This window comes from Chelonia mydas, chromosome 3 (genome assembly GCF_015237465.2).
Source record: "Chelonia mydas isolate rCheMyd1 chromosome 3, rCheMyd1.pri.v2, whole genome shotgun sequence".
In the NCBI taxonomy this organism is placed as follows: Eukaryota; Metazoa; Chordata; order Testudines; family Cheloniidae; genus Chelonia; species Chelonia mydas.
Window position 1 is genome coordinate 107590240 of NC_057851.1, and position 17419 is coordinate 107607658.

General features: G+C 44.5%; 1 protein-coding gene across 1 annotated transcript in view; it reads left to right on the forward strand.

The window, feature by feature from the left end:
- ADGB (androglobin) overlaps positions 1-17419 on the forward strand; it is a 231390-nt gene that overhangs the window by 60562 nt on the left and 153409 nt on the right. The window contains exon 6 of the mRNA XM_043543090.1: positions 3125-3264. Coding sequence (XP_043399025.1) covers positions 3125-3264 — 140 coding nt within the window. The remainder of the gene's footprint in view (positions 1-3124; positions 3265-17419) is intronic.

Here is a 17419-nt window from a genome sequence, read left to right on the forward strand (position 1 = left end):
TTCAACTGTTAAAAGTATGATTAGTAAGAAATGCACTCTTAAGAATTACTTACACAGAGTTACTGCATCCTTAGTTATGGAGAAAAATAAGTAGACAAACATTCCCTTTTCTTTGCCCATTAACTTGTACTGCTTGCTTTATGAAGCATTTGGTTGAACTGCTACATGAGAGAGGAAACAAAGCTATGTCTTATCTCATTGTTTGAGCAATTAAAGGCCTGCCATTCAATAACTTCTTTGGCTTTCAAAAATGCACTTGAGAAATTTTAAAATCAGTTATGGCCATTAGCAAATATTCTTTGCCTTTAGAAATACCTGTGTATATGATACTTCCTTCATTTATGTGTCATATGGTTTAAACTCTCTTTTTTAGATTCGTCTTCTAAAATATTAAGAATTGGTGGGAGCACCAATGGCATAGCAATAGGAACCATCAGACAGAATCCATGTTCTACCTATTACATTTAAAGAATTTATCAAACTAAAGCGTACAGATTATAGCCAATTAAAAAAAAATTCAAAAACCATTATGTAAATTAATTTAACAGTACCACCTCGTAATAATGTAGTCTCACTACTAGTGTTTTTTACTTAAAAATTAGTGTAAGTAAAAGAGAGCATTTGTCTTTCCTTGATGTTGTGAAATTTGTTTCCCTCATTGTGAAGTGCAGAGCTTTCTGCAGCTTCTGGTAACCCAGGGGATTCGAATATCTTGAAAATAGCCTAAAAAGGTTTTATTAATTTAGGTACAAAGTGCTTGAGCTTCTGCTTGTGGGGCAGGTTCTTCTCCTTCATGGAAACCTTCTAAGGAATTTCTCATCCCTGAGGATGTACGCTGGAGACCATCAGTGGCTGTCTTTTAGACTCGGTCACTCAAAAGCTGATATGGCCATTTTTGCTTCCTTTTGGATTTTTTGCCTGTTTTGTTGACTTTGTATGTTTTGCCTGACCGACTTTCTAATTTAATTTGAATTTTTTATTAGGTATTCTTAATCACAGCTCTTTTGTTGATCATTAATGGGGCCAAAAGGCTGACCTGTGCTAGCCCTTACAAGCCCCTTCTAACTAATCACAGCAGCACCCCAGATACTATACTCTGAGGGTTCAGCAGCTTTTTCATAGGGTAGATATCCTCATTGACTACTTCCCTTTCCTATTTGATCATGCAACATTACTGTGGAAAATGTCAGTTACTTACATGGAAAAGCAACTAGCATTTAGGTTGTTTTTTTTTTCTCCCAGAAAGTTAAGTGCTCTTTTGCTCTTCATTTAATCTCTTGCACAATTTGTTCTGTTCCTGTCTCCTGCCCTGCTCCTTTGTCCATGCATCTTTGTTGCCTGCTCCCCTTCTTGTCCATTGCCTTTTATATGATTCTGTGCTACCTTTTCTTCCTTTCCTTTTGCAGATGCTTTCCTTGGTTTCCTTGCTTGATTCCTTTCTCCCCTGGAATTTCCTCTGCTACTGGTGGTTGACCCTTTCCAGAGGACAACTTCTGTTTCCTCTCTTCCTCTTATGCAGCAAAGAAAGCAAAGCTGGCTTCTGCGCCTTTTCTCCAGCTAGTTATACAGGTCCATAGAGGCTCTCTTTGCTGGAAACAAAAAGGGCAGCATCATGTGACAAGCCAGCAAGTGCTCTGCAAATATCAGTGATCCATGGACCGTAGCTTGGGAACCCCTGCAGTTCTATCAGATGGGTCCTTGAAAAAATAAGATTTCAAATAAACATTTTCTTGGCTCTCCATTATATCCCATTTTCTCAGGGATTCTGGGGAAGGCACTAGAAGGGTAAGGTCAAGGTGTCCTAAAAGAAAATGACTTGTACCAATAGGTGCAGATTACAGGGTTCGCCCAGCAACCCAAACCCCAATAAAACAACCACAGGTAAGGATGTGGGTTGGTAGCAATAAATATTTTGTGAAATGTTGATGGTAGAATTTTGCATGCTCCTATATGTATTTTTGCTATGTTTTGTTAATTTGGGGGGTCATGCCTTTGTATATGTTTTTTTGCAATGTTGAGTCTAATGTGTTTTCATTGTTGCCATGTTAATATTGAGTTTGGTAATTTTTAAGTTCACCTTACAATCCTATGAACATGAAAGGATTATGAAAAGGGGGAAATTAAATACTATTTCAGTTTGAGATACAAGTGAGTGTTTTGAAACTGAAATGTGCCTTATTTTTAGGAGTTCTGATTACAAAACCATGAAGGGTTTAAATTTTCTGTCGTAACATTAAATTAAAACTGAGGTTTTGTAATTCAGATACCATAGTGAGTGCATTATAAATACCTACAGAGGTCAATAGAACTACACCATCATTTCTCCTCTCTATACCTTATACATGATTTAGGCCCTAATCCTTAGTTTTAGGCACATTAGTGGTCCCATTTAAAACAATGGGATTATTCATATGCATAAAGTCAAGCATGAGCCAAAGTATGTGCAGGATTGGGGCCTTAAAGAGGCATTTGGCATATGTTTCCAAGGACTCTGTGATAGCAGTTGAAAATATGCCATACATTTAAGACTGCACATAAATTTGGAAAATAATTGCAGTTGACTGTTTTATTTGACATAGAAATCTAACAGTAACGAAGTAGTAATATGGATGATATGAAAACGGATTCCATGAATCTCTCACATTCTCTGAACAATTTTCTTTGCATAGTGCAAAATACCAACAATATTTCAAAATCTATCATGGTGTTGCTAAATGTTAAAATATAAACACAGGCACACAAATATACATGTTTAAAATTCTTCTCTGCTTGTTGCATGTTTTGCAGGTGGTATATAGAGTGCCAAATTAGAGCCTTATTCAAATCATTTGGAATAAATAGTAGGTTAAGATTTAACATGGCATTAGTAGAGATCAGTGTGAGTAACAGAATTGGAGATAAGCTCCATCAAATTAGCAAGGAATTTCAGTATCTGGCATGCTGAGTGTACCTACTAGGGTTTCAAATTGCAATCTACATTACTTTCCCTATTCATTAAAATCATTAGTAATATAAATCAAGCTACAGTAGGTGTGGGTTCTTGGAGAACACAAATTTCCTACACTGAATCTGTTTCTTATTTCCATCATACAGTTTTAATGTTTCTTTTATTTCTCATTCATAGGGATGCTGGCGAAAGATCATTGTGGATGATACTATGCCTTTCAATGAAGAGAATAATTTGTTGCTTCCATCTACAACCTGTCAAACTGAACTTTGGCCACTGTTGCTGACCAAAGCAATCATTAAGCTGGCAAACACTGAGTATGTTTAGGGAGCTCTCTATCAATTTGTTCTATAAAATCAGATGGAATTAATAAGCAACAAAATCATAATACACATGGTGAATGTTGCAAATTATTGTAATGGTAAATGTGTGCTTTTTGAGCTCCGATGTGAAAGCTGCCACAGTAAATCTGTGTATAAGTATTCTCAGCGGCTGTAGCAGACACAGTTCGCTCTCTCTCTCTCCCTCTCTCTGTGTATATATGTATACACTCTGAAAGCTTCATAAGGAAATTAATCTAAGAAATCTTCTTAACCGCCTTGTCTGCCTGACATTACTGTGTTTGTTGCAAAAAACAAACAAAAAACCCCTTCACATGCAGAGCACAAATGTCCCAAAGTTTTAATGAGTTTGGAAGAGTGGAGATAGATGACAAAACCAAGGTAACTTACATGCTGCAATATTGTCATAATGCATGGTGATTCTTGCTTTCAACATCCGTAGTTTGTCAGTTAAATATCATGTCTTACAGCAGTGACACTAAGCTAAGTAATGCTTAACCAATCAACATTGGACAAGTAATATACAAACTGGAAGTGAAAACAAAATAACTGAGTCTGTGCTGGTGAAGTTAGTGATAGTAATCTGCAGTGCCATATTATAGATTTGGTTCTGTTCAGTTGTAGGCCAGTTCAGTCTGTAGGCCAGGCAAATGAAGATTTGAAGTGCTCTGGATGCAGTATACTCAGCCCCTTGGGCAGGAAAAGTGGGACTTGTGTTTCTTGGGAAAGGAACTCCTCCAACCAATTAGGGGTAGTAATGGTACACTCTGAAGGGATTCCAGTCCACTAAAGCTCTCTTTTTAAAGAAGAATGGAGTCACAGTGTATAACAGGATATAAATTGGAGACAGTAAGGATGGAGACCTTAAAGCCATGTCTACACTACATAGTTTTGTTGACGAAAGTAATCTTTTGTCAACAAAACAGTGGCGCTGTACACACAGCAAATCTCCTCCAGCGGATTTAGCTCTCCTGCTACACCAACATAATAAAACCACCTGGACAAGAGACATAGAGTTTTTTCCAACAAAGAGTGACGCAGTGTCAGGGTAGACACTGCATTGCTTATGTTGCCCAAATTGCCCTCCAGGAGGTGTCCATAATGCCAATCGTGACTGCTCTGGTCACCACTTTGAAGTCCGTTGCACTGCAGCCAGGTACACAGGCATGTGCCCCTCCCCCTTTAAAGCCCAAAGAATTTTTGAAATTCCTCTTCCTGTCTTGCTTGTTGTGGACAGTTCACATAGCATCTTTCTAGTTGAGCATGGCAGCTCACTGAAGCAAACACGCTTCTGCCTGGAGTTGTTGGATTTGCTGGGTCTGTGGGGAGAGGAGGCTGTGCAGTCGCAGCTCCGCTCCAGCCATAGAAACTTTCATACCTACGGGCAGATTGCTTATGGCATGGAGCTGAAGGGGTGTGAGAGGGACACGTAGTAGTTCCGTGCCAAGATCAAGGACCTGAGGCAGGCATACCAGAAGGCAAGGGAGGCCAATTATTGGTCTGGTGCACACTATCCTCTGTGCCGACCCCACCTCCACTGCCAGAAGCCCCATGGATACTTTGGGCGGGGCGGGGCTGGAGGCAGTGGCTAGCAGAGTTAACCCTGAGGATGAAGTGGTGGACAAGGAAGTGGAATTGGAAGAGGATGGGGAACAGGCGACAGGGTCGTCTAGTGGCGTGGTGAGCCAGGACCCGTTTTTAACTCTGGAGTGGTCTAGCCAGTCCCAGCACTCTGGCTTTTGTGCGCCTGATACAGGAGAGGGGAGTCCCAGTAAGTACTCATTGTGCTTTGATACTGCAGGGAGAAATGAGGTAGAGCTGTTTTTTTCCCAGGGTAGAAGAGGGATAGATATAACCAACAGTAGCACTATATGCATCTGCCTCTCATTCCCCTGTGTAGCTAGACGGCGGGGGGGCCACGTGGAAAAGTTGATGCGCGTTGGGATGTCCTGAGAATCCTCCATACTGATCTCTAGGAATCTTTTGTGGAGATATTCTGAAATCCTCTGCTGAAGATTCCTTGGGAGGGCTGCTTTGTTCCTTCCCCTGCAGAAGGAAACTTTTCTGCGCCAATCAGCAATTATACCTGCAGGCATCAGAGCAGGCGAGCAGCATATAGACCCAGTATGCAGCCGCACGCATGCAGGAACTGCACCCTTGCATCTTTGGTTATCCTCGGGAGTGAGATATCAGCTTCTATGACCCCCATCTATGGAAAACGGTGCCAGTATTCAGAATAGTGTCCCTAGAAGCTTGTAATGATCCCCCTCTGAGGCTTCCCCTCCCTTTGTCCCATCTTACTCCCTCTCCATTGTGCCCAACTCGTCATGGTTAGGGTTTTTTCCATGCTGTGTGCTTGTCAAGGGAAAGTGAGAAGGTGGTGTATGTAACTTTTATGAATCAAAGCTGTGAGTGCTGCTGTGACCATGGCAATATTTTCCTCATTGAGGTTTAGCCTCCCAAAATGGCAGCACTAGTGACCCTTTAATCTGGCAAAGGCACATTCAATAGTCATTCTGCACTTGCTGTGCCTATTGTTGAAGTGCTTCTTGCTGTTCTCAAGGTTTCTGATGTAAGGCTTTATGAGCCACGGGAGCAAGGGGTAGGCTGGGTCTCCGAGGATCACAATTGGCATTTTCACATCCTCAGTTACAATCTTCTGGTCTGGAAAGAAAGTCCCTGCTTGCAGCTTTCTTTACAGGTCACTATTCCTGAAGATGTGTGTGTGATGCACCTTCCCTGACCATTCTGCGTTGATGTTGGTGAAATGACCCCAGTGATCCACCCGCGCTTGCAATACAATTGAAAAGTAGCCCTTTCTGTTGATATATTTCGTCACAAGTTGGTCTGGGGCCAAAATGAGGATATGCATGCCATCTATCACCCTGGCGTAGTTAGGGAATCCCATTGCCGCAAAGCCATCCATTATTTCCTGACATTGCCCAGAGGCATAGTCCTTCATAATAGGAGATGATTAATGGCCCTGCACACTTTCATCACTGCAACCCCCACAGGGGACTTCCCAACTCCAAACTGATTCACAACTGATTGATAGCAGTCTGGAGTTGCCAGCTTCCACACAGTGATTGCCACTAACTTCTCCACCGTGAGGGCAGCTCTCATTTTGGTGTCCTTGTGCTGGAGGGCAGGGGCAAGCTCAGAACACAGCTCCAGGAAGGTGGCTTTGCACATCCAAAATTTCTTCACTAACTACTCATCATCCCCTACCTGCATCACAATGTGATCCCTCCACTCAGTGCTTGTTTCCCAAGACCAGTACTGAGGGTCCACCATGTGCAGCTGCTCTGTGTATGCCAACAGCAATCTTGAATGGTTTCTTTCCATAGCACGCAGCAGAACAGGCACCATGGTGGCATTATCAGATTGCAGCTCATGAAATACGGCAAGATCAGCTGTGTTGTGTTCATAACACTCATAGAATCATAGACTTTAAGGTCAGAAGGGACCATTATGATCGTCTAGTCTGACCTCCTGCACAACGCAGGCCATGGAATCTCACCCACCACGGAATCTCACCCACCAACTCCTGTAACAAACCCCTAACCTATGTCTGAGCTGTTGAAGTTCTCAAATCGTGGTTTAAAGACTTCAAGGTGCAGAGAATCCTCCAGCAAGTGACCTGTGCCCCACGCTGCAGAGGAAGGCGAAACCCCCCCGGGACTTCTGCCAATCTGTCCTGGAGGAAAATTCCTTCCTGACCCCAAATATGGCGACACCCAGGAAAGGATTCTCTGTAGTAACTCAGATCCCACCCCATCTAACATCCCATCACAGACCATTGGACATATCTACCGATAGTAGTCGAAGATCAATTAATTGCCAGAATTAGGGCTATCCCATCATATCATCTCCTCCATAAACTTATCAAGCTTTGTCTTGAAGCCAAATATGTCATTTGCCCCCACTGCTCCCCTTGGAAGGCTGTTCCAGAACTTCACTCACTCCGATGGTTAGAAACCTTCGTCTAATTTCAAGTCTAAACTTCTCGATGGCCAGTTTATATCCATTTGTTCTTGTGTCTACATTGGTACTGAGCTTAAATAATTCTTCTCCCTCCATGGTATTTATCCCTCTGATATATTTATAGATAGCAATCATATCTCCCCTTAGCCTTCTTTTAGTTAGGCTAAAGAAGCCAAGCTCCTTGAGTCTCCTTTCAGAAGACAGGTTTTCCATTCCTCATCCTAGTAGCCCTTTTCTGTATCTGTTCCAGTTCGAATTCATCCGTCTTAAACATGGGAGACCAGAACTGCACACACTATTCCAGATGAGGTCTCACCAGTGCCTTGTATAACAGTACTAAAACCTCCTTATCTCTACTGGAAATACCTCATCTGATGCATCCCAAGACGGCGTTAGCTTTTTTCACGGCCATATCACGTTGGCGGCTCATAGTCATCCTGTGATCAACCGATACTCCGAGGTCCTTCTCCTCCTCTGTTACTTCCAAGTAATGCGTCCCCAGTTTATAACAGAAATTCTTGTTATTGGGCTAAATGCATGACCTTGCACTTTTCACTATTAAATTTCATCCTATTACTATTACTCCAGTTTACAAGATCATCCAGATCTTCCTATATGATATCCAGGTCCTTCTCTGTATTGGCAAAACCTCCCAGCTTTGTGTCATCCGCAAACTTTATTAGCACATTCCCGCTTTTTGTGCCAAGGTCAGTAATAAAAAGATTAAATAAGATTGGTCCCAAAACCAATTCCTGAGGAACTCCACTAGTAACCTCCTTCCAGTCTGACAGTTCACCTTTCAGTGTGACCCACTGTAGTCTCCCCTTTAACCAGTTCCTTATCCACCTTTCAGTTTTCATATTGACCCCCATCTTTTCCAATTTAGCTAATAATTCTCCATGTGGGACCATATCAAATGCCTTACTGAAATCGAGGTAAATTAGATCCACTGCATTCCCTTTGTCTAAAAAATCTGTTACCTTTTCAAAGAAGGAGATCAGGTTGGTTTGACATGATCTACCTTTTGTAAAGCCATGTTGTATTTTGTCCCAATTACCATTGACCTCAATATCCTTAACTACTTTCTCCTTCAAAATTTTTTCCAAGACCTCGCATACTACAGATGTCAAACTAACAGGCCTGTAATTACCCTGATCGCTTTTTTTACCTTTCTTAAAAATAGGAACTATGTTAGCAATTCTCCAGTCATACGGTACAACCCCTGAGTTTACAGATTGATTAAAAATTCTTGCTAACGGGCTTGCAATTTCATGTGCCAATTCCTTTAATATTCTTGGATGAAGATTATCCAGGCCCCCCGATTTAGTCCCATTAAGCTGTTCGAGTTTGGCTTCTACCTCGGATGTGGTAATATCTACCTCCATATCCTCTTTCCCATTTGTCGTCCTACCATTATCCCTAAGTTCCTCATTAGCCTCGTTAAAGACTGAGGCAAAGTATTTGTTTAGATATTGGGCCATACCTTGATTATCCTTAACCTCCACTCCATCCTCAGTGTTAAGCGGGCCCACTTTTTCTTTCTTTGTTTTCTTCTTATTTATATGGCTATAGAACCTTTTACTGTTGCTTTTAATTCCCTTTGCAAGGTCCAACTCTGCATGGCTTCTGGCCTTTCTCACTTTATTCCTACATATTCTGACCTTAAAAAGAAAAGGAGTACTTGTGGCACCTTAGAGACTAACCAGTTTATTTGAGCATGAGCTTTCATGAGCTACAGCTCACTTCATCGGATGCATAGCATATCGTGGAAACTGCAGAAGACATTATATACACACAGAGACCATGAAACAAAACTTCCTCCCACCCCACTCTCCTGCTGGTAACAGCTTATCTAAAGTGATCATCAAGTAGGGCCATTTCCAGCACAAATCCAGGTTTTCTCACCCTTCCCTCCCCCCCCCACACACATACAAACTCACTCTCCTGCTGGTAATAGCCCATCCCTCTTTGAAACCTCCAGAAGAGGTAAGCGGAATGTCCGGGTTCCAGTAACACAGACACAGGTAACTAACCGCTTTCATGTTCTCTCCACAGGTACCATTGCGGAGAGTGGACCAGATGATATGTCTGGGGGGAGAAAGCAGAAGGAAACTCCGCTGGTTGGAAGGCATGAGATGCGATGTCCTGAGGTTGGGGGTTCCACGACCACCACTCCCAAGAGGAGAAGGCGGGTGGTGGTGGTCGGGGACTCTCTCCTCCGGGGGACTGAGTCATCTATCTGCCGCCCTGACCGGGAAAACCGAGAAGTCTGCTGCTTGCCAGGGGCTAAGATTTGCGATGTGACGGAGAGACTGCCGAGACTCATCAAGCCCTCGGATCGCTACCCCTTCCTGCTTCTCCACGTGGGCACCAATGATACTGCCAAGAATGACCTTGAGCGGATCACTGCGGACTACGTGGCCCTGGGAAGAACGATAAAGGAGTTGGAGGCGCAAGTGGTGTTCTTGTCCATCCTCCCCGTGGAAGGAAAAGGCCTGGGTAGGGACCGTCGAATCGTGGAAGTCAACGAATGGCTACGCAGGTGGTGTCGGAGAGAAGGCTTTGGATTCTTTGACCATGGGATGGTGTTCCATGAAGGAGGAGTGCTGGGCAGAGACGGGCTCCATCTTACGAAGAGAGGGAAGAGCATCTTTGCCAGCAGGCTGGCTAACCTAGTGAGGAGGGCTTTAAACTAGGTTCACCGGGGGAAGGAGACCAAAGCCCTGAGGTAAGTGGGAAAGCGGGATACCGGGAGGAAACACAGGCAGGAATGTCTGTGAGGGGCGGGCTCCTGCCTCATACTGAGAAGGAGGGGCGATCAGCAGGTTATCTCAAGTGCTTGTATACAAATGCACAAAGCCTTGGAAACAAGCAGGGAGAACTGGAGGTCCTGGTGATGTCAAGGAACTATGACGTGATTGGAATAACAGAGACTTGGTGGGATAACTCACATGACTGGAGTACAGTCATGGATGGTTATAAACTGTTCAGGAAGGACAGGCAGGGCAGAAACGGTGGGGGAGTAGCACTGTATGTAAGGGAGCAGTATGACTGCTCAGAGCTCCGGTACGAAACTGTGGAAAAACCTGAGTGTCTCTGGATTAAGTTTAGAAGTGTGTGCAACAAGAGTGATGTAGTGGTGGGAGTCTGCTATAGACCACCGGACCAGGGGGATGAGGTGGATGAGGCTTTCTTCCGGCAACTCACAGAAGCTACTAGATCGCATGCCCTGATTCTCATGGGTGACTTTAATTTTCCTGATATCTGCTGGGAGAGCAATACAGCGGTGCATAGACAATCCAGGAAGTTTTTGGAAAGCGTAGGGGACAATTTCCTGGCGCAAGTGCTAGGGGAGCCAACTAGGGGGGGCGCTTTTCTTGACCTGCTGCTCACAAACCGGGTAGAATTAGTGGGGGAAGCAAAAGTGGGTGGGAATCTGGGAGGCAGTGACCATGAGTTGGTTGAGTTCAGGATCCTGACGCAGGGAAGAAAGGTAAGCAGCAGGATACGGACCCTGGACTTCAGGAAAGCAGACTTCGACTCCCTCAGGGAACAGATGGCCAGGATCCCCTGGGGGATTAACATGAAGGGGAAGGGAGTCCAGGAGAGCTGGCTGTATTTCAAGGAATCCCTGTTGAGGTTACAGGGACAAACCATCCCGATGAGTCGAAAGAATAGTAAATATGGCAGGCGACCAGCTTGGCTTAATGGTGAAATCCTAGCGGATCTTAAACATAAAAAAGAAGCTTACAAGAAGTGGAAGATTGGACATATGACCAGGGAAGAGTATAAAAATATTGCTCGGGCATGTAGGAAAGATATCAGGAGGGCCAAATCGCACCTGGAGTTGCAGCTAGCAAGAGATGTCAAGAGTAACAAGAAGGGTTTCTTCAGGTATGTTGGCAACAAGAAGAAAGCCAAGGAAAGTGTGGGCCCCTTACTGAATGAGGGAGGCAACCTAGTGACAGAGGATGTGGAAAAAGCTAATGTACTCAATGCTTTTTTTGCCTCTGTTTTCACTAACAAGGTCAGCTCCCAGACTGCTGCGCTGGGCATCACAAAATGGGGAAGAGATGGCCAGCCCTCTGTGGAGATAGAGGTGGTTAGGGACTATTTAGAAAAGCTGGACGTGCACAAGTCCATGGGGCCGGACGAGTTGCATCCGAGAGTGCTGAAGGAATTGGCGGCTGTGATTGCAGAGCCCTTGGCCATTATCTTTGAAAACTCGTGGCGAACGGGGGAAGTCCCGGATGACTGGAAAAAGGCTAATGTAGTGCCAATCTTTAAAAAAGGGAAGAAGGAGGATCCTGGGAACTACAGGCCAGTCAGCCTCACCTCAGTCCCTGGAAAAATCATGGAGCAGGTCCTCAAAGAATCAATCCTGAAGCACTTACATGAGAGGAAAGTGATCAGGAACAGTCAGCATGGATTCACCAAGGGAAGGTCATGCCTGACTAATCTAATCGCCTTTTATGATGAGATTACTGGTTCTGTGGATGAAGGGAAAGCAGTGGATGTATTGTTTCTTGACTTTAGCAAAGCTTTTGACACGGTCTCCCACAGTATTCTTGTCAGCAAGTTAAGGAAGTATGGGCTGGATGAATGCACTATAAGGTGGGTAGAAAGCTGGCTAGATTGTCGGGCTCAACGGGTAGTGATCAATGGCTCCATGTCTAGTTGGCAGCCGGTGTCAAGTGGAGTGCCCCAGGGGTCAGTCCTGGGGCCGGTTTTGTTCAATATCTTCATAAATGATCTGGAGGATGGTGTGGATTGCACTCTCAGCAAATTTGCGGATGATACTAAACTGGGAGGAGTGGTAGATACGCTGGAGGGGAGGGATAGGATACAGAAGGACCTAGACAAATTGGAGGTTTGGGCCAAAAGAAATCTGATGAGGTTCAATAAGGATAAGTGCAGGGTCCTACACTTAGGATGGAAGAATCCAATGCACCGCTACAGACTAGGGACCGAATGGCTAGGTAGCAGTTCTGCGGAAAAGGACCTAGGGGTGACAGTGGACGAGAAGCTGGATATGAGTCAGCAGTGTGCCCTTGTTGCCAAGAAGGCCAATGGCATTTTGGGATGTATAAGTAGGGGCATAGCGAGCAGATCGAGGGACGTGATCGTTCCCCTCTATTCGACACTGGTGAGGCCTCATCTGGAGTACTGTGTCCAGTTTTGGGCCCCACACTACAAGAAGGATGTGGATAAATTGGAGAGAGTCCAGCGAAGGGCAACAAAAATGATTAGGGGTCTAGAGCACATGACTTATGAGGAGAGGCTGAGGGAGCTGGGATTGTTTAGTCTGCAGAAGAGAAGAATGAGGGGGGATTTGATAGCTGCTTTCAACTACCTGAAAGGGGGTTCCAAAGAGGATGGCTCTAGACTGTTCTCAATGGTAGCAGATGACAGAACGAGGAGTAATGGTCTCAAGTTGCAATGGGGGAGGTTTAGATTGGATATTAGGAAAAACTTTTTCACTAAGAGGGTGGTGAAACACTGGAATGCGTTACCTAGGGAGGTGGTAGAATCTCCTTCCTTAGAGGTTTTTAAGGTCAGGCTTGACAAAGCCCTGGCTGGGATGATTTAACTGGGAATTGGTCCTGCTTCGAGCAGGGGGTTGGACTAGATGACCTTCTGGGGTCCCTTCCAACCCTGATATTCTATGATTCTATGATTCTATGAAACCTCTCTTTATAATGCGCATGATAATCAAGGTGGGTCATTTCCAGCACTAATCCAGATTTTCTCACCCCCCCCCCCCATACACACCCCCCTCCAAAAACCACACACACAAACTCACTCTCCTGACCACTCTCCTTACAATGTGCACAGCAATCAAGGTGGGCCATTTCCAGCATAAATCCAAGTTTAACCAGAACGTCTTGGGGGGGGTTTGTAGGAAAAAAACAAGGGGAGATAGGCTACCTTGCATAATGACTTAGCCACTCCCAGTCTCTATTCAAGCCCAAATTAATAGTATCCAATTTGCAAATGAATTCCAATTCAGCAGTTTCTCGCTGGAGTCTGGATTTGAAGTTCTTTTGCTTTAAGATAGCGACCCTCATGTCTGTGATTGCGTGACCAGAGAGATTGAAGTGTTCTCCGACTGGTTTATGAATGTTATAATTCTTAACATCTGATTTGTGTCCATTTATTCTTTTACGTAGAGACTGTCCAGTTTGACCAATGTACATGGCAGAGGGGCATTGCTGGCACATGATGGCATATATCACATTTCTGGATGTGCAGGTGAACGAGCCTCTGATAGTGTGGCTGATGTTGTTAGGCCCTGTGATGGTGTCCCCTGAATAGATATGTGGGCACAGTTGGCAACGGGCTTTCTTGCAAGGATAGGTTCCTGGGTTAGTGGTTCTGTTGTGTGGTATGTGGTTGTTGGTGAGTATTCGCTTCAGGTTGGGGGGCTGTCTGTAGGCAAGGACTGGCCTTTCTCCCAAGATTTGTGAGAGTGTTGGGTCATCCTTCAGGATAGGTTGTAGATCCTTAATAATGCGTTGGAGGGGTTTTAGTTGGGGGCTGAAGGTGACGGCTAGTGGCGTTCTGTTATTTTCTTTGTTAGGCCTGTCCTGTAGTAGGTGACTTCTGGGAACTCTTCTGGCTCTATCAATCTGTTTCTTCACTTCCGCAGGTGGGTATTGTAGTTGTAAGAATGCTTGATAGAGATCTTGTAGGTGTTTGTCTCTGTCTGAGGGGTTGGAGCAAATGCGGTTGTATCGCAGAGCTTGGCTGTAGACGATGGATCGTGTGGTGTGGTCAGGGTGAAAGCTGGAGGCATGTAGGTAGGAATAGCGGTCAGTAGGTTTCCGATATAGGGTGGTGTTGATGTGACCATCGTTTATTAGCACTGTAGTGTCCAGGAAGTGGATCTCTTGTGTGGACTGGACCAGGCTGAGGTTGATGGTGGGATGGAAATTGTTGAAATCATGGTGGAATTCCTCAAGGGCTTCTTTTCCATGGGTCCAGATGATGAAGATGTCATCAATATAGCGCAAGTAAAGTAGGGGCGTTAGGGGACGAGAGCTGAGGAAGCGTTGTTCTAAATCAGCCATAAAAATGTTGGCATACTGTGGGGCCATGTGGGTACCCATAGCAGTGCCGCTGATCTGAAGGTATACATTGTCCCCAAATGTAAAATAGTTATGGGTAAGGACAAAGTCACAAAGTTCAGCCACCAGGTTAGCCGTGACATTATTGGGGATAGTGTTCTTGATGGCTTGTAGTCCATCTTTGTGTGGAATGTTGGTGTAGAGGGCTTCTACATCCATAGTGGCCAGGATGGTGTTATCAGGAAGATCACCAATGGATTGTAGTTTCCTCAGGAAGTCAGTGGTGTCTCGAAGGTAGCTGGGAGTGCTGGTAGCATAGGGCCTGAGGAGTGAGTCTACATAGCCGGACAATCCTGCTGTCAGGGTGCCAATGCCTGAGATGATGGGGCGCCCAGGATTTCCAGGTTTATGGATCTTGGGTAGTAGATAGAATATCCCAGGTCGGGGTTCCAGGGGTGTGTCTGTGCGGATTTGATCTTGTGCTTTTTCAGGAAGTTTCTTGAGCAAATGCTGTAGATGCTTTTGGTAACTCTCAGTGGGATCAGAGGGTAATGGCTTGTAGAAAGTGGTGTTGGAGAGCTGCCGAGCAGCCTCTTGTTCATATTCCGACCTATTCATGATGACAACAGCACCTCCTTTGTCAGCCTTTTTGATTATGATGTCAGAGTTGTTTCTGAGGCTGTGGATGGCATTGTGTTCCGCACGGCTGAGGTTATGGGGCAAGTGATGCTGCTTTTCCACAATTTCAGCCCGTGCACGTCGGCGGAAGCACTCTATGTAGAAGTCCAGTCTGCTGTTTCGACCTTCAGGAGGAGTCCACCTAGAATCCTTCTTTTTGTAATGTTGGTAGGCAGGCCTCTGTGGATCATTATGTTGTTCAGAGGTATTTTGGAAATATTCCTTGAGTCGGAGGTGCTGTTGTCATCATGAATAGGTCGGAATATGAACAAGAGGCTGCTCGGCAGCTCTCCAACACCACTTTCTACAAGTGACCCTGACCACACCACACGATCCATCAGCAGGAGAGTGGGGTGGGAGGAAGTTTTGTTTCATGGTCTCTGTGTGTATATAATGTCTTCTGCAGTTTCCACGATATGCTATGCATCCGATGAAGTGAGCTGTAGCTAACGAAAGCTCATGCTCAAATAAACTGGTTAGTCTCTAAGGTGCCACAAGTACTCCTTTTCTTTTTACGAATACAGACTAACACGGCTGTTACTCTGAATTCTGACCTTAGTAAGGTAGCTTTCCTTGCTAATCCCTCCCATCTTCCACTCCTTGTAGGCTTTCTGCTTTTTCTTAATCACCTCTCTGAGATGCTTGCTCATCCAGTTTGGTCTACAACTCCTGCCTATGAATTTTTTCCCCTTTCTTGGGATGCAGGCTTCTGATAGCTTCTGCAACTTTGACTTGAAGCAATTCCAGGCCTCCTCCACCTTTAGATCCACAAGTTTTTCAGTCCAATCCACTTCCCTAACTAATTTCCTTAACTTTTTTAAAGTTAGCCTTTTTGAAATCAAAACCCCTAATCACAGATCTACTTTTGTTTACCCTTCCATTTAGTTTGAACTGAATTAGCTCATGGTTACTCGAACCAAGGTTGTCCCCTACAATCATTTCTTCTATGAGGTCCTCACTGCTCACCAAAACCAAATCTAAAATGGCATCCTCTCTTGTCGGTTCAGCAACTACTTGGTGAAGGAATCCATCAGATATCGTATCCAGGAAAATCTGAGCCCTATTATTATTACTAGCACTTGTCCTCCAGTCTATATCTGGGAAGTTAAAGTCTCCCGTGATCACACAATTCCCATTAATATTTACTTCTTTAAAAACATTAAAGAGGTCTCTATCCGTATCCGCATCGGATCCCGGCTGTGTATAGCACACCCCAAGCACTATCCCAGGGCAGGCTCTCATAGCTTTCTTCCCCAATGTGATTTTTGCCCAGACAGACTCTGTCTTATCCATTCCATCGCTTCTTATTTCTTTACAGTCTACCTCATCATTAAGAAAAGGAGTACTTGTGGCACCTTAGAGACTAACCAATTTATTTGAGCATAAGCTTTCGTGAGCTACAGCTCACTTCATCGGATGCATACTATGGAAAGTATAGAAGATCTTTTTATAAACACAAAGCATGAAAAAATGGGAGTTTACCACTACAAAAGGTTTTCTCTCCCCCCACCCCACTCTCCTGCTGGTAATAGCTTATCTAAAGTGATCACTCTCCTTACAATGTGTATGATAATCAAGTTGGGCCATTTCCAGCACAAATCCAGGTTTTCTCCCCCCCACAAACCCACTCTCCTGTTGGTAATAGCTTATCTAAAGTGATCACTCTCCTTACAATGTGTATGATAATCAAGGTGGGCCATTTCCAGCACAAATCCAGGGTTTAACAAGAACGTCTGAGGAACAGTGGGGGGGGGGGTATGAAAAAACAAGGGGAAATAGGTTACCTTGCATAATGACTTAGCCACTCCCAGTCTCTATTCAAGCCTAAGTTAATTACTATTAACTTAAGCTATTACCAACAGGAGAGTGGGTTTGGGGGGGGGGGGGGGAGGAGAAAACCTGGATTTGTGCTGGAAATGGCAACAAAGCCCGTTGCCAACTGTGCCCACATATCTATTCAGGGGACACCATCACAGGGCCTAATAACATCAGCCACACTACCAGAGGCTCGTTCACCTGCACATCCACCAATGTGATATATGCCATCATGTGCCAGCAATGCCCCTCTGCCATGTACATTGGTCAAACTGGACAATCTCTACGTAAAAGAATAAATGGACACAAATCAGATGTCAAGAATTATAACATTCATAAACCAGTCGGAGAACACTTCAGTCTCTCTGGTCACGCGATTACAGACATGAAAGTTGCGATATTACAACAAAAAAACTTCAAAACCAGACTCCAGCGAGAGACTGTTGAATTGGAATTCATTTGCAAATTGAATACAATTAACTTAGGCTTGAATAGAGACTGGGAGTGGTTAAGTCATTATGCAAGGTAACCTATTTCCCCTTGTTTTTTCCTACCCCCCCCCCAGACGTTCTTGTTAAACCCTGGAT